The sequence below is a fragment of the Crocuta crocuta genome, unplaced genomic scaffold (assembly GCF_008692635.1).
Source record: "Crocuta crocuta isolate KB4526 unplaced genomic scaffold, BGI_CrCroc_1.0 scaffold334, whole genome shotgun sequence".
In the NCBI taxonomy this organism is placed as follows: Eukaryota; Metazoa; Chordata; class Mammalia; order Carnivora; family Hyaenidae; genus Crocuta; species Crocuta crocuta.
In genome coordinates, this window is record NW_027533260.1 from 5,374,430 (window position 1) to 5,396,106 (window position 21,677).

The 21,677-nt window shown below is 58.0% G+C and overlaps 1 protein-coding gene across 1 annotated transcript in view; it reads right to left on the minus strand.

The window, feature by feature from the left end:
* Positions 1-21,677, minus strand: part of CLPTM1 (CLPTM1 regulator of GABA type A receptor forward trafficking) — a 22,818-nt gene that overhangs the window by 999 nt on the left and 142 nt on the right. The window contains exons 2-12 of the mRNA XM_077747215.1: positions 21,591-21,668; positions 13,355-13,478; positions 12,154-12,312; positions 9,865-9,982; positions 5,512-5,597; positions 4,544-4,664; positions 3,736-3,980; positions 2,943-3,036; positions 832-1,022; positions 489-584; positions 60-195 (exon numbers count right to left, since the gene is read on the minus strand). Coding sequence (XP_077603341.1) covers positions 60-195; positions 489-584; positions 832-1,022; positions 2,943-3,036; positions 3,736-3,980; positions 4,544-4,664; positions 5,512-5,597; positions 9,865-9,982; positions 12,154-12,312; positions 13,355-13,478; positions 21,591-21,668 — 1,448 coding nt within the window. The remainder of the gene's footprint in view (positions 1-59; positions 196-488; positions 585-831; positions 1,023-2,942; positions 3,037-3,735; positions 3,981-4,543; positions 4,665-5,511; positions 5,598-9,864; positions 9,983-12,153; positions 12,313-13,354; positions 13,479-21,590; positions 21,669-21,677) is intronic.

Genomic DNA, 21,677 nt, shown 5'->3' on the forward strand with positions numbered 1-21,677 from the left:
TTTGGGGGGAGGAGTCCCACCACCCTGGACGGGGGGCGCTGAGAGGGCGGGGCGCTCACCGAAAGTCAGCAGGAAGCCATAGAGCATGCTGAGCACCCACGAGTACCAGCCCTTGTGCTCCAGGTACAGGAGGCTATAGACGGCATAGCAGCCCAGGAGCGGGAAGAGGATCCATGACAGGTACCGGAAGGCCATCTGCGGACACAGGGCAGGGCTGGCTCCGGCTCCCCACCCTCACCCGCCCACACCTGGACAGGCAGGCCAGGCGGGGGGAATTTCCAGGCGGCCCTGGGAACTCTGGACTCGGATGGGAAGTATGCATGGCGGCCTCGGAACACCGCAGGGTGGGACACGGGACATAAAGAAGGGCCCCGACAGCTGGCAGGCAGAGGCCTGAGCCCCCCAGCCGTTGCCCGTCTCCGGACCCCCCCCCGGGGCATGTGGGTGCTTGGAGACCCTCCCCGGGGCCCACGGTGGAGGACACTCACGTCGTCATACACTTTGGTAGAGGACTCGATATACGTGGACTTGTCTTTGAAGGTTGGGCGGGGGAAGAGTCCCGCCACCTTGTGCTCCCGGTCCAGCTGCAGACGGGGAGGGAGGTCGTGGTCAGCTGCCACGCTGGCCCCCACCCCCACCCTCCCTCACTGTTCCCAGTTCCCCTGTCCCACGTGTGACCCAGAAAATCCCCTGGTGCAAAAATCCCCTTGGTCCTGGGAGTGCACAGTCTCCGGGAAACCCCCAGGGGCCAGCTCCAGGGTCCGGCCGGCGCAGACAACCGCCCTCCCCAGTCCCGCTGGCCCCCAGAACAGCGCAGTGGCCCAGCCTTACCCGGACGTCCATGACCTTGGTGATCTTCCAGAGGTCGATGAGGACCCCGATGAAGACGCTGACCTGGACCACGAAGTTGGTCTCGTTGTCCAGGATGTAGAGAAGGACCACGAAAGACTGGAAAACGCCGAAGAAGACGGAGCGCACCGACAGGCCCTCCAGAGACTGCCGGCTGTTCCAAAACTGGATGTCTGTGCAGGAGAGGTGGGGGGAAGCAGAGAGGGGGCGCAGGCTCGGAGGCCTCCTGCAGCTCCCTCGGGCCCCACCCCCAGACCCCCGACGTGCCGGAGCGGCGCCGGCTCTGCTGCGGGGAGGGGTGCACACCACCCTTCGCTCCCATCAAGTCTCTGCCGCAGTGGCCAACAGGCAGGACCTCTGTGGCCCTTACAGCAGCAACCCCCCCCCCCAGGGCACAGTCCCACGGTGATGGTGGCCACTGCTGCGTGCCAGGTGCTGAGGCTGGCCGGGGCAGCCACAGTCCTCAGGCCACTCAGCCCAGCCTGGCCAAATCTGGGCGGAAGCTGGGTCTGCAGGACACCAGACCTAGGCTGTCCACCCTGGTGCCATGCTGCGTCCCCTGGGCAGGAAGCTCTGGGACACTTCAAGACGGGCTTCTCCAGCCCAACACCCTGAAACCCTGGGGGACCTGAGACACGCCTAGGGGTAGACAGGGCCTGGCCTGGGCCCTGGTCTCCAACCACAGCTCCTTTGAGTGCCCCTGGTGGACTCCACCCACAGGGCCAGGCCGGCCCTCCCTGGGCCCTGGCCTCCCATGGGCCGCAGTGGGTAAGAGCAGGCCCTCCCCCTTCCCCCCAACCGGCCACAGGAAGCCGACCTGCCACAGTGCCCGTCCTACAGAAGCAGAGCCAGGCCCAGACCCACACGGGGCTGGCTGGCTCCGCATTGGCATGCTAGGCTGGCCACCCTGCTCGGGTTCCGGTTCCAGAGCTCCAGCATGTTCGCCTGGTTCCCATCAGATGTGGGGGACACTCACAGAACCCCCCAGGCCTGACCAGGAAGAGTGGGTCCGGAGATGGGGCCTGTTGGAGGCGGGTGGATCTGGTTCCGCCTCAGACCAGGGAGGCGATGAGCACAAAGAGGAGTAAAGGTGCCCACGCCCCTGATGAGTGACCTCAGACAAGTGACCATGCCCTCTGTGTCCTCATCTCTCAGGAGGAGGAGGGACCCTAGCAGCAGGAAGTCTGCGAGCCAGGGTGTGCCCAGGCACAGCTACCAGTGGTTGCCACCACCTACTGTCCAATTTAGAGGTTAGAAACTTCTAGAAGGTAACTCTCAGCCATGGCAGTACCGTCTCAATGATGCTAATACCCATGACTAGTGCTTGGGCAAGCTGTGGGCAGCAGCCCCACCCCCTTCGACTGCGGCTCTCGAGGTAAGGAAGAAGGGGCCCACAGGGCTTAGAGGACGAAGCAGATGCCCGAGCTGCTGCCCAGGTCCAAACCCTGGCCCTGTCATGTGGCAGCTGTATGGTTACGGGCAAGTTACCTAGCCTCTCTGAGCGCCTACTTCCTCACCCCTAAGCACAGAGGTAACCACAGGCTTCCTGGTGGGGCTGGGGCCGCGGGGACTCGGCAAGCTGACCAGTGAGGGCACTAAGAACGGTGCCTGGCACCTGGCCAGTCTTCCTTGAAATGCTGGCCATCAGCTTTGCTGGCCTTTGGAACCTAGGGGCCTTCTGGGGACAGGGCTGCTGCCTTCCCACTGAGGTGGGTCCCATCCACGCAGCCTTGAGGGGCCTCCCCCAGTGAAGAGCGCTGTGCAGGGCTGCAGGAGCAGCCCTGGGGCTTCCCTGCTCCCGGCCCCGGAGTTCCCCAGCCCTCCAGCCGTGAGGTCCTGGCTTCTCCCAGTACAGCAGGCCAGCTCCTTCCCCGGTGCCACACCCGCTGGATGGGGGTTTCTGGGCTGGGAGTTTTGGGGCTGTTACTCCCCCAGCTCCTCGGGCCTCTGGAGAGTGGGTCTCCACGTAGAGACCCTACGCAGAGGGAGAACCTACGGAGGATGAGAAGGGGGGCCAGGCCCTCGCCCCCACCACACACCCTCCTATCCCCAGCCCCTATGGCCTCTCATCTGCCCCAGGGTCCCGACCCTACCGTTCTTGAAGGCCAGGAACTCAAAGACACTGTGGACAATGGACACGACGATGGTGAGCGCCAGCAGGTAGGGGTTGGTCTCCAGGAGGGCAACCTGGGGGTGGGGGAGGTGCCGGTGAGCCCTGTTGCGCCCTTGCCCGGGGTGACTGCTGCAGCACAGTCATCAGCCAGCCCCGCTGCCCTTCCCCTGGGCCCCAGGCGACTGGAGCCCGGGGACTGCCCCAGAGCAGGACACTGGCCGGCAGGAGAGTGGGTCAGTGGGTCAGGACGGGCAGGTGGGCACGGAAGACAAGCAAGTGCTTTACCGATGGAGGGGTGTGGAGAGACAGCAATGGGGTGAGGCAGAGTGACCAAGACACATGAAGGGACAGTTGGGGTGAGGACCAGAAACTCAACACCAAAGACAAGCCCAGGGAGGCGCCGCTGAGACTCCAGGTCATGGACACAGGCAGGAGAAAGGTGGAACGACAGGAGATGTTCAAGGACATGACAAGAGGAAGAGTCACGGAGTTGGAGCTCAGGGACAAGGGGACACAGGCTGTGGCAGACGGGAGGGGCAGGGGAACGCAGGTCCAGACCCAGAAGGCCCGGCCGAGCCGACAGAAAAGCCGTGACGAGTCCACAGAAGCCCTGGAGATGGGACCCCCCCATGCCAGCAGGGGCCTGCCGCAGGAGGGGGAGCCTGGGCAGGGGGCCTGGGCAGGATGTCCCCAGGCCACCACCTCCCCCCCCTTCCCCTCCCGCAGCCTGGGAGAGTGCTGGCAAGCCCCCCCCTCCCCCAGTCCCTGCTCACCTTCACCGAGTCCTGCTCCTCATCCGACTGCTCATACAGCTCGTCGCCCAGGAAGTTCCAGGGCGACTTGGTGCTCTGGGCGGCGTAGAGCTGCCAGCGCCAGAGCGAGAGCGGGCAGAAGGAGACGCGGAGCGGCAGGCTGGCCAGGCTCTCGTTGATGGGGTAGTAGTCCTTCTGCAGGTTCCAGTAGTCGTTGAAGTAGATGATGGGGTAGTAGTCACCGCTCACGGCGTCAAACTTCACGTCTGTGGGCACGTGGGGCAGGGGCGCCGCTCAGCCCGGGCTGGAGGCCGGCGGCACCCCAGAGGGTGGGGAGACCCTCCCCCCCACCCCGGGACCTCCAAGAACAAAGGCGGCAAGCTCAGGTGTCTACAAGGACCTGACGGGGCCCCTCTGACAGGGGATGCTTTTCGGCTACGCCCCGAGGAGCCAAAGGGCTGCGTGGCCTCAGTGGAGGGGATGGGGCAGACAGGGCGGGGTGGGCCGCGCCTGAACGGGACAGCTACGGCTCAGCTCCAGCCCACGGCCGCCCATGACTCCCACGTATCGGCTTTGTGAAAGAAGTCCGAAATCTGGGTTTTTAGGCGATGCCATTCCCTCCTCAAAAGCTGGGTCCCCCAGCTCCTGGGCTCGATGCGACTTGCCAGGGGACAGGTTGTGGCACACAGGTGGTCAGTGCTGGGGGCACCAGGAGGCACAGGACGGAGAGAAAAGAAAGGGGAGCGCTGGGGGTGCTGGGGCCCCGGACTCTTAGGGAGTGGGGCAAGGAAGCAGCCTGGGAGAGGGCCCGAGGCGCGTGGGGGCTCACACTGGTCCAGAGGAGGGGGCACGCTGCCCTTCACCCACGGCGTGTGGTCGTCCACGATGTTGATGGTGATGTTGGGGTGCCAGTGGGAGATCACCTCCACGGGCCCATAGTCCTCGGCCCTCTGAGGGGAGACGGGGTGAGGCAGGGTTGGGAGAGGCAGGCCCCAGAAGCACCTGCCTGCTTCCTCCTGAGGGCCCCCGTGACACGTGAGACAGCAGAGCAGCAGCCATCGTGGTGACTGCCAGCCAATGACTCGCCCTGGAGGGTCCCCAAGCTGGCCTTTACAGACAATCCCCCCCTCCCCCCAGCCACCTAACAGAGCAGGAGACCCAGGCCCGAGGATGTGGATGGGGTCATGTGCCAGGCTGCAAAGCCTGGCCTCATGACAGGAGGGACGTGTCACCCACACGCAGCCTTCATCCTTGTGGACCAGCCCTCCCACCAGGGACCGGCCTGTGCAGAAGGGAAGTCTCTTGGTGCCCATAGTGGGTTAACACCCCCGGAACCCCAAGCCTGCTGGGGAGAATTCCCTCCAGGGTCACATCATCAGGTGCCCACTCTGTGCCAGGCTGAGCCCAGGCTCTGGAGCCTGGCTGCTCAGGCTTGAATCCGGGCCCTGCTGGGGCCTGGCTGTGACACTCCGGACACATCTCCTGCTCTGAACACGGGAGCAGGGACAGGACCCCCCCAACCCCGACGGGGCTGGTGGGAAGCACATGAGGCTGTTTGTGTTCTGTGTAAAGAGTGTTTGCTCCGCAGGTGCTGGCTGCTACGTGCTTGCCTATGAGGGAGCTCGGGTTCCTCACCCAGTTTCCTGAGAAGAAACTGAGGCACAGAGAGGTGATGCGGCCCGACCAAGCCCCCGCAGCAGCTCAGTGGGAGGGCCAGAGGGGAACCCATGGGTCCTGGCGGCTGGGCTGTGAAGGGCCAGACGCCCCCCAAGGTCTGATGGCTGTGCTCGAGTTTACCTTGATCATTTCTGGATCAGCTTCTGTCTCTCCCGTCAACAGGTTCTTGGTTTTCTGAAATCGCCGGCGCTTGTACTTGTTGATCACTGTTGGGGGAGGGGAGGCAGAGGAAAGGGGGCGGACACGAGGCCTACTGGCACCGGATACCAGACCTGTGCCCCCCAACAGCCGCTCGCTGGCCTCCAGCCCGCAAGGGACAGGAACAGTGGCTGGAGAGCCTCGGCTGCGCTCACACCCCATCGCCTGGCCCCGCCCCGCCGCCAACGCCAACGTCTGCTGAACTGCCCCAGGCGAGACCTGCAGCCCCTTCTCCAGAATCCGCTAGTCAGCTCCATCGGCCGCCCCCCAGCTCGCATCTCACATCCTGCCCCTCCTCCCACCCCAGGCCACCTGCTCCTCCCGGCCAGCCACGGTCCTCACCGGCCTCCTGGTGGCCGCTCTTGCCCCCATGACCTTCTCTCCACAAGGCAACCAGAGACCCTTGTGAACCAAGCATCAGCTCGCATCCGGCTGCGCCAGAACCTCAGAAGCCTCCTGCTCCTGCAGCGGGGCGCCCGCCACGCTCACCGCAGCGTCACTGACCTCTGGCCTTCGCCCTCTCGCTCCTCATACCCGCCTCGCAACCCCGGACCTTTGGAGGCGCTGCTCCGACTCCCCGGCATGCGTCCCCTGTGGCTGGAACCGTCCCGGCTGGCTCCTCCATACCCTTCAGGTCCCTGGTTACATGCCCCCTTCCACGCGGCCCCCCCCAACCCCCACCACGAGAGGCCATCCGGCCACCCCCTCGCCACTTCCGTCTCCTCCACTGGTTATCCCGGCCCCACGTTCGCCTCCCCGTCTGCTGCCTGGTCCGGTCTGCAAACCCCAGGAGTGACAACTAGTGGAACTGGCAACACACACAGGGAGGCCGTGGGCAGTTCTGGGTGGGGGGCCCAGAGCCTCCAGTGTGAGAGATGCGTAGGGGCTGTGACTCCCCAGCAGGGAGTGGACCTCACCTCCTCCTGCAGAGGCCAGGTTTGCTCCAGCCTCCCTGCCGCCCTGCCCGGAAGAGGAGGCCAGTGCCTGCTCGCACCCCGTCTCCCCTCCTCCACCCTGGCCTGGTACTTTTCAGCTCTTCCTCGTGTGAGGACTGACGGCAACCTGCCCCTCCCGTGACTTCTGCCTCCTGCCCCCAAGGACCAGGGACAGACGGGGAAATGGCAAAGGGAGCGGGCCGAGAACGGGGGCTCTGGGGTCACATCCCAGCTCTGTCTTCCTGAAGGACCTCGGCAAGCTCCGTCACCTCCACGGGCTTCAGTCCCTCCTCTGCAGAACAGGGTTCAAAGCACCACCGCTTCCTGGCAGGACCCCTGTGGCTCCCTGCTCTAGAGTCCCTGCTGGTCATGTTAACACGAACCACAGGGCCCGGACCCCGCTCACCCACTCAGAGCCCGGGCTCGGGACTTTTGGATTCAGCCCAGGGCCTGCTGCTCTTCTTGTTTTTGTTTTTTGTTTTTTTTAAATATTTTTATTTATTTCTGGGAGAGAGAGAGAGAGAGACAACGTGAGCAGGGGAGGGTCAGAGAGAGAGGGAGATACAGACTCTGAAATAGGCTCCAGGCTCTGAGCTGGCAGTCAGCACAGAGCCCTTGTTAAGGTCAACATCACCCCCCCACTTCTGCCACGTCCATTCACTGGAGACCTTGCCTCCAAGTCCAGGGAGAGCAGGAAACACCTGGGGGTGGGCCTCCTTCGGGGAACCTTCCAGGCAGACATGCCCTGCCCTGTGGCCATGCAGGGTATAGGGAGAGGCTGTCCAGAAAGGGAGGAGCTGGGCCCTGCCCAGGTCCAGAGGGAGAGGCTTCAGCTCAGGTGGTGAATGCTCTGTGACTTGGTGGCATGCAGGTAACGATAACATGAGATGAGCCTGGCTTCTGTGGGGGACAGAGTCCCCTTTTCTCGGCGTTCCAGCTCCTGGAACTGCACCAGCCAGTACAGTCACTGGTCACAGGAGGCTGCGACACTGACAACGTGGCTGGGCCAGGCCGAGGTCCGTTGTGAGTGCATAACACACACTAGGTTTCTTAAGGCGGGGCGCCTGGAGGGCTCGGTTGAGCTTCCCACTTCAGCTCAAGGTTGTGATCTCACAGTTCACAAGTTCGAGCCCTGCATCGGGCTCTGTGCTGATAGTTCAGAGCCTAGAGCCTGCTTCGGATTCTGCGTCTCCCTCTCTCTCTCTGCCCCTCCCCCATGTGAGCTCTGTCTCTCTCTCAAGAATAAAAACATCAAAAAAACCCCACAAAACAACCCACAAACCTAAGGTAAAGAAGATACCTCGCGAAATTTCTCTACTCAACATTCCACGTTGAAATGACAACACGCTGATCTCAATAAGATTATTACTAACACTAAGCAGCCACTAGGAAGCAGAGACCTGCGTGACTGCCGTTAGCTCTGTGACACCGTGCTCCTCTCTGCCCTAACTACCGGCCCTCTGGGGACAGAGAGAGGGACTTCTCCAATCCCACACTCCGTTCGTCCCCCTGGACTTGACATGTGGCCAGCTCCGAGTCCCTCCAAGTCCCTGCTCCAAGGGAGGGAGGCCTGGAGGATCCTGGTGGGCTCTTCAGGTCCACGGGCCACGGATGCCATTTTGCAGACCACGCCAACACGTATACCGCACTGACCACGAACACAGCTTTAGCCACACCTTGATACAGATCTCATTTCACCAAAAGGCAAAACCCCAGAAAATAACACTGGCGTTGGTCGGGGGCAAATGGGAGGCAAGCAAGCCACCCCCTTCCTGGGCCACGTCCAAGGCAGCCTCCGACGTGTCCGGCGCATCTAACCCGGCGCTGCCCACAAACCCCACGCAGAGGGCCACACCTGTGGAGTCTGCCCACGCAAGCCATGCTCCCTCCGCGCATCTCTACCTGTACCAGATCCCGCTAGCAGACGCACAGGTCACGCTCGGAGACACACACGCCGCGGAGCTCAGCACACCCGAGGGGACTCGTGCAACTCAGTTTTGGAGACTGATATAGGGTCACTGACTTTTTGTTTTGTCCAGTACAGATGACAATGACAAAATGAGATCAGCCTTTGGGACATTTTTATACGCCCCCCCCAAATTAGGAAAGACCTAATCCATGTGAGATGAAGCCATCTCCCAGCGCCCCACGCAGAAAAAGCAGGAGGCATCTGAACTCAATCCCCAGGCGCCATGAAATAAAAGCGAGGCAGGCGGGCACACACAAGACTCGCAAGAGGGCACCGAGAAGCTTCTGAGGGAGCCAGAGTTTCCAGATCTGCTGAAACCCACGTACGGTGAGAGACCCCTACAGGGCTGCCCATAGGGGGACACTAGACTCCAAGACAAAGACACAAAGAGGGAGCAAAAAGACGCCAACCACGATTAAGCTCCTGCAAAATGGGAAGTTGGACGGGAAGGAAAAGAACCGTGTTCACCACGTGACTTGGATGCAAATAAGCCACGCCGTCAAAAGCGCCTAAACACTGAATGTTAATGTAATCAACATCTTGCTCCCCTATTAGGGTTTTCTCTTCCAGAGCAGGAAGCAAAGAAAAACATGTCTAAAATTGAAAAACCAAGAAACTGCGGCATGGCCCGGTTACTGGGAACTTTGGAGGTTAAGCAGCTGAGAAACGGCTCCCGGAGCTCGAAAGCAGTGGGCTGCAGGGAGTGCAGACGGGCAAGGGGAGAGGTGAACAGGAGACAGGACTTGCAACGTCTTGTTGAATTACTTGGACTTTAACCTGCGTGCGCGCAAGAGGAGCTGAAATGTAAGACGGAGCCGCAGGCGGAGAAAAGCCCCGGGCGCTGTCCGACACGGCTGGAAGTACCAAGCGGCCCACCCTCACCCAGGGCTTCTCGGGGTCACCCGGAGCCCCTGGGTTTTGTCCACCGAGTTGGGAGTCTCCTGACCGGCCCCCTGAGAACGGGGGGCCTCATCCGGCTGCGAGGCCCACCCAGCCCACTGACCCGGGAACACCCTGACGGGCTGCCTGGGAGCCAGGCACCTGCCACGGGCCCCCCGAAGGGGGCAATCTGTGCAAGGCCCATCGGCGCAGTTACAGACGTCACGCGGGAGACGAGCCCCAGACGTCCTCCCGGTTTCCCCTCCTCACTCCTGCTGCTGCTCGCTCACAGACCATTCTAGAGCGTCTGCTCCCACCAGGCCTGGCCATGCACACAGCCAGCCCCACCTTCCCCCTTCGAGGAAGCCTGTCCCCTGAGCTTCACAAGTCCCTTCTCTGCCTGCTCTGAGTCCTCTGGCCTGCTGATCCCAGCCTCCTGGGGCCCGGGTCCCTGCCCGCCCTGGGGGCCGGCCGCACAGCGGGGGTGCTTACTCCGTGACATGTGGACGGTGGCGAGCCGGCGGTAGAGGGCCTTCTGCCGGGGGTCCGGGTGGAAGCCGCTCTTGGTGAAGTAGACGTGGATGTAGATGGAGCCATTCTGCTGGACGCTCTGTGAGGCAGGCCGACAGGGGAAACGGAAACGCTAAAGCCCCTCGCGGCGCCCGGGCCCAGTTCCATTCGGGGCCAGCGTGGCCGAGCTCCGATCTGAGACCCGGCTCGAGCACACCCTGGCTTTGTGCCCCCAGGCTCCGGCTGCCGGGGCCTCAGCACCCGGCCACACAACGCAGATGGTCATCCTTGAGCCTCTGGCAGCGTGAAAGTGACCCAAGGACCCCTGGCGCGGCCACTCGGGCACAAGGAGGGGCAGCTCACTGAACACCAGCAGTTTCAGCCTATTCAGCAGCAAAACAAGGAGGCTGGGAGCCCACTTCTGGCACTTGAAATGGTAACGTCCAAGTCATGTATGTACAAGTGACCCCCGTGTACCTGACGCAGTGGGTGGTGTTATTGGCCCCATTTTCCAGATGAGGCAAGTGGGCCTCACACAGAGGGTTACATGACATGTGGTGAGTAAGGGCATCTGAACCTAGTCTGTGGGCTCCTGTCTCTGCCTGTCACCGTCTGTGTCCCCAGCTCTCTGTCCGTGTCTGTCACCTACTATCTCCCCAGGAAGGGGACTACCCTCACTCCCACCTGATACAGATGAGGAAACCCAGGAGGGTGGCCATTTGCCTGAGGCCCAGGTGGGCAGCCAAGGACGATGTGAGGCCTCTGCCTGCTCTTCACGCAGAACTTGGATCAACTTGGCCACCCCCGTGTCCCTCTCACTTCCCTGCCTTTTAAGCCCACTTCTGTGTTAATTATGTCTTGTGTGTTTTTATTGTTTTATCACCTTGGAGGGGGGTGTCTCCCCTGGCTGGGGAGAGGCCGCCCCGCCCAGGGACCTCCCCTCTAATTCCTAGAGACAAACGACTCACCTGCTCTGGAACATGTCTTTCCTTATCGAACCAGATGATCCAAACCCCACCCCCACCCACTCCCCTGGTCAGCCTTATGTCACCCAGCAAGCTGTCCCGAATCACCCAGAGCCTGCGCAGCTAGGGCCCACCCCTCTGGCCCAGGGCCCACCGACATCCCAGCCTAAGCGGTTCCCCTTGCCCGCCTTGCTTTTCCCATGGGAACCCCAGGGAAGGCTCCGGCCAGGCTTCCCCCACACCTGCTCTGGACCAAACTCGGTGCTTCCCCCGCGGCCCTGAGTGCGCAATGCAAGGAATAACTCAAAATCAGGCACGAGCGAGCTCCATCCCACCCCAAAGCTGGGAAGGGGGGTTAGACTGGATGCTTGGGAGCACCTCTCACCACCCGGCCTCTCGGCCTTGCCGGGACCTCACGGCGAGGAGTGGGCTGGGCCGGAGGTCCGGGTGGAGTCGCACTTCCACACAGCTACCCTACCCACCTCAGAAGGACTGCGCCCACCCTTACCTACAGGCACCCAGCCAGAGTGGGCATCACCCCCCACCCACCTAGGGGTGAGGAGAAGACCCGCTGGGGAGAAATGAAAGAGAGGGCAGCCCCAGAGACATGCACACCCACTGGCCCACTGATCCACTACTTCCACTGAGGCATGTATGCACTGAGGTACCAGCCCCACGCTGCACGGAGCTGGGGACACAGCGGTGACCAGCCCAGGTCTGGTAGGGACAACCCAGAGCGGGCAGGCTTGGATGCAGAAGTCCAGAGAGGGCCAACTGAGCATCAAGGAAGGCTTCCTGGAGGAGACAGGATCGGACCCGGGCCTGCCGGAGTCCAGAGCTGTAAAGCCTGAGCGCGAATCACTCACAAGCCGTCTGACCTTGTGAGTCACCTAAGCTCTCTGCACCTCAGCTTCCTTATTGGTTAGTCAAATGGGGACGACAGCTGCCGCTTCACGAGGGGCAGGAAGGCTCGTGCCAGTCAGCCCGGCCTGGTCCCCTACGCACAGTAGGCGCTCAACCCGTAGTAGCTGCTCCTTCCTAACCCGGCTGCCTGACCCACCTCCGCGGTGGGTTACAAACCCCTCACTGGCCTACAACACAGGTTACACAACCCTGGAGGTGGCTGGGAGGATCCCAGGCCAATTTCAACCCCACCCACGTTTGTCAGAAGGGGAGGCAAAGGTCCGGAGACCTCGAGGGCCCCCCGGTGGTCACATGGCGTGAGAACAGAGGGCAGCGCCAGGCCTGAAGCTGGCACTTGCTCTTGGGGGACCGGGAGCCGGCGGGAACCAGGAGCTGCCCCCACCTGCGGGATGTCGAGCTCGGCAAAGTGCTCGTAGCAGCCGTCTGCGTTCTCGCCGCTGGTCCAGTCACCGTACACAAGGTCGTGCTGCTCCCAGAAGAGCGCGGACGTGGCATTGAAGTCTGTGAAGTGCTCGTGCTCAGAGATGTACACGTGCAGATTCTGGGGGGAGAGCGGGGCGGGGGGAGGGGGGAGATGACTCAGGGCGGCCACCGACCCTCCAAAGGCCGAGGGATAGGGAGCCAACGGAGAGTGGTGGCAGCGATCGGCGCACTCATGTCCACAGTGTGGTGGAGGGAGTGGAAAGGGGGCAGGGGAAGAATGGCAGCTGCTAGAATGTTTTCTTTCCTCACCCACCCCCCACACCTATCCTGGTCTGAGCCTGTGGCGTCCATGAGCAAGAAACAACCGAAGAACAGCCAGCCTGACAACTAGAACCTGAGGTCGGCGCCTGACTGGCTCAGCTGGCCAGAGGCAGAGTGGGTCTGAGCCCCCCTNAAAGGCTCCCGGAGTTCTCTTCTCCCTTCTCAGTCTCTTACAGCCCTCCTGGTGGGAGTTTAGCATGGTCAAGAGCCGCAAGAGGGTGAGCTGGTTCCTGGGAGCGCCGGGAAGTGGAGAAGGCCGGCGGGGACAGCCCTCCCTCCGCAAGTCCCTGTGGCCACCCTTGTCCAGAGCCCCCGAGCCCACCGCTAAGCGCCTCTGAGCAGCGGGCACCCACCAACTAGAATTCTGTGCAGTCGGGGGGGATCCGAGAGCGGCAGGAGCCTCGGTGCCCGGGGTCTGAGCACTGGCTGCGGGTGCCCCCGAGGCCCGGCCACCCGCGATCCTGCAGGACGGCACACGTGTCCCTCGTCCCCCTGCGACGGGCTCCCCACTCTCTCCCTCCCGTTTCTTGCCTTCCCGTCCACCTCTCTTTGCAACTTTTAAAACCTGAACGTACTTTCGAAATAAAATACATAAGGGTCCTGTTACATTGGCTTGTGAACAACTGAGTGAAACCTGCGATGTCAGTCTTGCCCACAAAACCAGAATTCACCTTTCCCTTCAGGGTGTCGCTAGACCGACGCAGGGCTCACGGCCGAGGATGGACCCGGAGTCCCCTGAGCCCGCGCGCGGCCGACGGTGCCCCCACCGCCCACGTCGCACCCTCACAGCCTCCCCCACGCCGTCCTCCCCCGAGTCCAGCCTCCCGGCCAGCGGTTACCATTAAAGTGTCTTTGGGGAACAGGTTGCGGCTGGCGACGCGTGGGGCTCCTCCGGGGCCCGCCTGGTCCTGAGGGGCCGGCCCTCGGCGGAACCAGCTGCTGATGACCCAGATGATGAAGATCCTGCGGGGACAAGCAGGGCAGCTGGTGAGTCCCGGGCCTTCTCGCTGCGACATGAGCCCGCCTGCCCGCCTCCTGACTCAGCTCACGCTGGCGCCTGACCCGGGGCTGGTGACCGAGCAGGGGACGGGGTGGGCCCCTCAGAAGGCAGTCCCTGGGCCGCTGAGAAGACGAGGTGCCCCCAGAGGCCGTATCTGGGGTGCTGCCCACATTCCCCACAGGCCCCAGTGGCCACAGGGCTGCAGGGGCCTGGACCTGCTAATCTCAGACCTAGGAAACCTAACGCGCCAGGCCCCTGGGACCCCCAGAGCGACAGAACCCTAAGGATCTGAAATCTCGGCATTTAGAGGCACAGCACTTTGAGGGCCACATTTTAGAACCTCAGATCAACTGAAGACTTAAGAAGCAGACAGTGAGGAAAGGGTTGGTCCCAACTGTTAGTAATGTCGGGCTAGGCCATTCAGGCCAATGCTGCGGTCGGAAACAACCTGGAAAAACTTAGGAAAAGTTAAGACCCTAAGAAAATGTCGATGCTGGGGCGCCTGGGTGGCTCAGTTGGTTAAGCGTCTGACTTTGGCTAGGTCATGATCTCGCAGTTCGTGGGTTCGAGCCCGCGTTGGGCTCTGTGCTGACAGCTGTCTCAGAGCCTGGAGGCTGTTTTGGATTCTGTGTCTCCCTCTCTCTGCCCCTCCCCTGCTCATGCTGTCTCTCTCTCTGTCTCAGAAATAAATTAAAAAAACATTTAAAAAAAATGTTGATGCTAGTTTTCTATACATATTTATGTATCTTGACACAGCAACGATATACTCTGCTTGTGGTTCTCTTACGTATGTTTTTTTGATCAAGTTTATGCATAAATGTATGTAAATATATACTTTTTTTTTAAGTTTTAATTATTTATTCCTTTAAATAATATCGGCACCTGACGTGGGGCTCGAACCCACGACCCGGAGCTCAAGAGTCCCATGGACTGAGCGCGCCCCTATAAATACGTTTTCTTAACACCACTGAAGAATGGACAAGACTATGGGTTTACCAGGCAGAAACGGAAGGGAAGACCAGAAACAGAACAAGTGAAAGAGTACCAGAAGCTTTTTTTGTGTCTGAGGACACGTGCTAGGTGTCCCGCTGGGTAACAGAAACGTTAGCCAAGGGCTGCCACAGGGCACCGCCCCCAGAACCCAGGAGGCAGGTGAGGCCCCGCCCTCCCCAGGAGCCCCCAGGTAGACCAGCCAGAGCCGTGAACCTGGACCTGGTGCAAGGAGACCCTAGACAGTGGACGCCCCCCCCGCAGCCAGTGGAAGGAACGCACGTCCTCCTGAGGGAAAGTATGTTCCTCCTAGACCTGAACTTATTCCTATAAATAACTGTGAGATGTTCGGAACTGAACTCCAGTGTTTCAGACTCTGTTACAAAAAACCCTCAAATATTTGTATCAAGACAGCTTTATTTTTTTTTTTGATGTTTATTTATTTTTGAAACAAAGATATGGAGAGAGAAAGCACAAGTGGGGGAGGGGCAGAGAGAGAGGGAGACACAGTATCCGAAGCAGGCTCCAGGCTCTGAGCTGTTAGCACAGAGCCCAATGTGGGGCTGGAACTCACGAACCATGAGACCATTACCTGAGCCAAAGTTGGACGCTAAACCGACTGAGCCACCCAGGCGCCTCAAGAGGGCTTTACAAATACCATGCTGGGAGTACCTGGCTGGCTCAGTCGGAAGTGCAAGTGACTCTTGACCTGGGGTTATGAGTTTGAGCCCCACATGGGGAACAGAGTTTACTCTGAGGAAGAAGTACCATATTCAGTAACATGATAGAAAAAATAGAAACAAAACCAAAATGACCCTAAAACAAATACGCTAGCATCACATTTTCAATTCACAAAACTGAATAAACGTAGTATTACATGGTCTTAAGAGTCAGAATTGACTTGGAGGTATTTCTAGGATGTGCTATTAAAAGAGAAAGGCTAGGGGCGGCTGCGGGGCTCAGTCGGTTAAGCGTCTGACTTCAGCTCAGGTCATGATCTCACAGTTCGTGGGTTCGAGCCCAAAGTCTGGCTCCGTGCTAACAGCTGAGCCTGGAGCCTGCTTCGGATTCTGTCTCCCTCTCTCTCTGACCATCCCCTGCTCGCACTCTGTGTCTCTCTCTCTCAGAAATAAATAAAACATTAAAAAAAATTTTTTTTAATAAAAAAAGAAAACCATGCAACTCTTCATCTCAGGACTGTGAGCTCTAACCCCACATTGGGTGTACTTAACAAAAAAACAAAACAAAACACAACCAAAACCACACTCACCCCAACCCTCCCCCCCCAACCATTTATTTAACCCATTTAAATTGAAATAAAAACAGAGAAAAGGTATGAAATGATACACATCAGACTTGCACATAGATTTCCTGGTTTGGGAGAGTAGGGGGAGGTGTACAAAGACAAAACAATAAGCCACAAAACACAGTACTGCCTTAAAAATGCTGAATAAAAAACCCAGGGGCGCCTGGCTGGCTCAGTCTGTGGAGTGTGTGACTCCTGATCTCAGGGTTATGAGTTCAAGCCTCATGTTGGGAGAACAGCCTACTTAAAAAAACAAACAAAAAAAACCCATATAAATATATGAACCGATGAGTAAAAGGATCGCTACCAATATGGTAATGATGAACTAAGGTTATCCTTAGGTGATTTTTACTTTCTTCTTTAGTCTTTTCTTTTTGAAAAATTTTTAAAATGTTTATTTATTTTTGACAGAGAGAGAGAGAGAGAGAGNGTCTTTTAATGAACAAAAGAAAAGCCTCAAACAAAACTATAGCAGATTGCTAGCTGTTTCCCAATATCTGTCTTCCCCTTTTGTTCCAAAGAGAGAACTCCTAAATGAAGACTATAATTCTAGCCTCGCTTACAGCTAGCAAAGCACAGAAGGTGAAGTCCTGGCCAATAAAATGTAAACACCGCGGATTGTGCTGCGCTCTGGAGGAGGGTCCTTAAAGAGAAAGAACATGCCTCCTAAATTTATTTTTCCCTCCTAGAAGATGGATGTGATGGCTGGATCTTCAGCAGCCATTTTAGGCCATGCAGATAAGGGGCAAAACCTATTGATGGTGAAACAGAAAGTAGGAAGGAATCTGGGCTGCAGAAGACGACAGAATCCTGGTCTGCCTACGTCCAGAATAATATGTGAGAGAGAAATAAACAACTTGTAAAAAAGTTGTGTGAACCCAGGTCTCTCAGACACCTGCCACTGTGTCATTATTAAATGACAGGAACTTATTAATTACAGGTACGAAAAGCAATACAGCAGAGGCTAAGTGCTCAGCCTCTAGTCTGCAATACCTGGACCTGAAGCCCAGCGCTGCATCTTACCAACTGTGTGACCTCAGGCAAGCCTCAACCTCTCTGAGCCTGTCTCCTCAACAGTTAATGCAGGGATAATAATACCTCCTACCTGGTAGGGTTGTTTATAACATTCAATGCATATGCATATAGCCCTGTACCTGTATACGTCTGTAAGTATGTATGCAGGCACACTCACGCTATATGGACATCATCTAGAACGAAGCCTGATACACGCCCGGTAAGTACTTTAAAAGTGTTAACTGTTGGGGCACCTAGGTGGCTCCGTCGGTTAAGCATCTGACTTCGATTCGGGTCATGATCTTGCGGTTCATGGGTTCGAGCCCCACATCGGGCTCTGTGCTGACAGCTCAGAGCCTGGAGCTTCTTTGGATTCGGTGTCTCCCTCTGTCTCTGACCCTCCCCTGATCACGCTGTGTGTGTCTCTCTCTCAGAAATAAATAAAACATTAAAAAAAAAGACATTAAAAAAAACTAAAAAAAAATAAAAGTGTTACTGTTATTAGTCTCATCACAAGAAAAAGGCAGACAATACTCTTCGGAATGGAAAACTACTCTGAGGGGATTCTATGGTGGGTGGGCCCCAAACCCCACGCAAGGGTACGGTCGGGCACAGGGGCCTGTCTCTGCCTGTACCAGCTATGGTGCCCTGGGGTCTGGGGTCTCAGGGGTCACGGCCCAGCTGGGCCACCTGCGGCCTCCGAAGTCCCTGACGCACAGGGCTGCGGAAGGTCTGGAACCAGCAGTCTCTGGGGAGCCCTCCACCTCCAGGAGAGGCTCCCACTTTAGTAAACATGTGGAGGGAGAGTGCGGGAGCAGGGACGCCCCAGGCAGCTCTGCCCTGGCTCAGCGTGCGCTCTGCAGGAGCGCCGCCCCTCCGGGCTGTGGGTCCCCCCGGAAGCAGGCCGGACCGGCGTTGTAGGGTTCCCCAGTCTCCGGAAGAGCACCTGTGTGTCCCTGTACACCCTCGGTTTGTGGGTCCTCTCAGACAGCTCCGTCCCCACATCCCAGCCCAGGAAGCCCTGCCCTACGACGATCAGCCCGGAGGGGACTGGCGTGCACTGGGCGCTTTGCAGCCTAGCGGAGGAAGCAACTAAAAGAGACGGCACATCTCCTCTCCCACCCACATCGGTACCCTACGTTCACGGGTCCAGAACAGTGGTAAGGACAAGAAAAGACACAGAATGAAAACTCTCCGCCCCGTCCACTTACCCACGCGGTGCCCATCCCATCCCCCACTCCGGGCAACCATTGGCATAAAGTGGAGATGCGCTGAACCCTGGACTCCACTCTCCCCCAAAAAGTCCCTTCTTGCGCAATCTGCTCACAGCTTTGAAGAGTTCACGGACCCCTGAAAGCGAACCCTGAACCCCACCTTAAGAATCCCAGTTGAGGGGCGCCTGGGTGGCTCAGTCAGTTAAGTGTCCGACTTCGGCTCAGGTCACGATCTCACCATTTGTGGGTTCGAGCCCCGCATCCAGCTCTGTGCCGACGGCTAGGCGCCTGGAGCCTGCTTCGGATTCTGTGTCTCCCTCTCTCTCTGCCCCTCCCCTGCTCAATCTCTGTCTCTGTCTCTCAAAAATAAATAAACATTAAAAAAGAAGAAAGAAAGAAAGAAAGAAAAAGAATTCCAGACGATGGTCTCCTGGCACCCACCCCAGCTAATGTTTGGTGCTGCCTGGTTCTAAGGACAGAAATGAGCCTAAGCTATGACCGTATTAAAAATGTCTATCTGAAGGAAGCAGCCTTATGCACTGATGTGGAGAGATCTAAGATATGTTGTTAATGAAAAAAATCAAGGTGCAGAACTGGGGAAAATAGGCTACTCTTATGTAAAAGTGAAGGGAAAGATAAAAATAATCTTTATTCACAGCTGCTTGAAGCATGCAAAAAGGAAACTGATCCGTAAGAAAATTCGAGGTCCTTACCGGACCGGCGGGGAAGAGTGGAACGGAGAAGCGGGGGAGAGAACGGAGGCCACGGTGCCAGAAGCCTGGGTGCACAGGCCGGATGGCGCCCCGGTGTCTGGGTGGAATGGTGGGGAATTTCCTTCCTGCACAGCCTCTCCGCATCCTGGGTGACATTCTCAGAGGCCACCAGACAGGCGGGCCTGTCCCACCCCAAAATGTGACTGGTGACTGTGTCTGAGATTGTGAGCTTTTTTTTTAAGCTGTTTCTCTTTATGTGACCTAAGTTCTTAACACTCAGGCACAAAAGCACCCCAGCCGGTTCTGAGCGGGTGCCGGCTCCCAGGGCCCCGTCCACACGGACCTCACGGCAACCTCGCAGGACCTGGGAGCCGCCGGTAACCGTGCTCTGAGCGGAAGCGCGGGCACAAGAGGACGGTCCCGCCCCCTCCCCGTTTCAGCAGCCCATCCACTAGTCGGGACAAGCTGGCTGCTCCCCATTTTTCTCTCTTTCGAACAACTGTCTGTGAGCATCTTCACGCACTCTCACTTGAGGCAAAGCGCAGGCGTGCGTTTACAGGCCGGCCACCAGCCCTCACGCGCTTCTGTGTCACTTTCCTCTTTCTCGGCCATCTGTGCTGTCTGAATTTACTTTCTACAGGAAGCGCGTACTGAGAACGAGTTTGGAGGAGAAGCCGAGCAAGGCGGCCGGGGGGACACCAGCAGCTGACCGGCCCGACCACCCTCTCCGCCCGCCCCCCCCAGGAACAGAACCCCAGCTTTCCACAGGGCGCTCGGCCTCCCAGAAGAAAGACCACACTTCCCAGGCTCCCTTGCAGCAGGCCACAGGCACGTGAGGACGTACTAGCCCAGGGGAGGACGTGGGGACAGGAACCCTCAGTGCACCGCTGGCGGAACGCACACTGGTGCAGCTGCTGTGGAGAACATCACGGACGGCCCTACCTCCCAGTAACCGCGCTAGTGAGTTTCTACCCCCCAAACACAAATATGCTAATTCAAAGGGACACGTGCATCCCGATGTTCAAAGCAGCATTATTTACAATAGCCAAATTAGGGAAGCAGCCCCTGTGCCCATCGACAGGTAAGTGGATAAAGAAGACGCGAGATATATATACATATAGCCGGAATATTATCTAGACATAAAAAAAGAACCAAGTCTTGCCATTTGCAGCGATGTGGAGCTATAGAGCATAATGCTAAGCAAAGAACGTCAGAGAAGGGCAAATACCGTAAGGTTTCACTCGTATGTGGAATTTAAGAAACAAAACAAACAAGTAAAGAGGCGGAAAAAGAGAGAGAGATAAACCAAGAAAGAGTCTTAATTCTAGAAAACAAACTGATGGGGAGGTGGGTGGGGCAGAGGGAAACGGGTGATGGGGATTAAGGAGTGCACCTGACTCCATGAGCTCTGGGTGTTGCATGAAGCTGGGAATCCCTAGATCGTACACCTGAAACTAGTATTACATCGTCTGTTACCAAACCCAAATTTAAATGAAATCTTAACAACGGGGGTGCCTGGGAGGCTCAGTTGGCTGAGCGTCCAACTTCGGCTCAGGTCATGATCTTGCGGTTCACGAGTTTGAGCCCCGCATCAGGCTCTGTGCTGACATCTAGCTCAGAGCCTGGAGGCTGCTTCAGATTCTGTGTCTCCCTCTCTCTCTCTGCCCCTGCCCCACTCGCACCCACCCCTCTTAAAAATAAATAGAAACATTAAAAAAATATGTAAACCTTAATAACAAGTTAAATAAACAACTCTGCCATGGAATTCCTTATAGTTGACAAGGAGAGAAAGTGCCTGCCTAAATGCCTGGCCTGTCTCTCAAACATTTTGCTACAATACCTCCGAAAGAAAAAGAAACGTTTGCAGATGGGCAAAGAGGGCCCAGAGCAGAGAAGGGATGCTGTCACCAGGTCTAGGTGACAGGCACAGAACTCAGCCCCAGGGGGATCTCCCTGCTTCCACCCAGCCTCCCCCCAGGGCCTCAGTCACAGGCCAGGTTTCCGGAAGGAAAGCCCTGTGCTCCCACCACCCAGGAGCTGGCCACATGAATGCACACATAAAAAGGTCACCACCAGCCAGGCACAGAGGGACACAGCCTGCATGACCCCACGTCAATGTGCTAGGTGCAACAGTCAAGTTCAGAGAGACGGAAAGTATACATGCTGGGTGCCAGGGGTGGTTACACAGGGGGGTTCGTGCTTAACGGATACAGAGGTTCGCTCCGGGGAGAGGACGTGGTGGTGGAGGCTGCCTGGTGGCGCACTGGCAAATTTTATGTGCTGCTGTGGCTAAACGGCGGCCCCGCCCCCCACTTCCTACGTTGAAGTTCTAGCCCTGAGTACGGTCACCCTCAGCGACTGTACGGGAGGTCCAGCCTTCAATGAGCTGACGGAAGCAAAGTGATGCCACTGGGGTAGACCCCAATCCAACAGGACCGGTGTCCTTATAAGAAGAGGAGACCAGGACACAGACACGCGGGCACACGGAGGATGGCCATCTACGGGCCAGACCCTGGAAGAAACCTGTGCCAGGCTGGCACCTTGATCTCAGACTTACAGCCTCAAGAGCTGTGAGGAAATACCTTTCTGTTGCTTACACCCCCTCGCCCCCAGTCTGAGCTATTTGTTACAGCAGCCCTAGCAATTCCATATAGTATATTTCAGGGGCACCTGGCTGGCTCAATCATTTCATTTTACCGCAATGAAAAAAACCCTCTAGCTGTATTAAAAAAAGAAAAGCATCACTACCAATTCTCATCCCCAGTGGCTTTTTTTTTTCCTCTTTCTGTTTTTATTTGCATTTTCTTCAATGAACAAAGCTGACCCCCACCTGCTCACCTGAACAGCACTCCTTTGATGACTTGCCAGGCGTTGGGGGCTGGCTGGGCCGGTGGGTTCTGGGGCTGGGTCTCCGCCGGGGGGCCC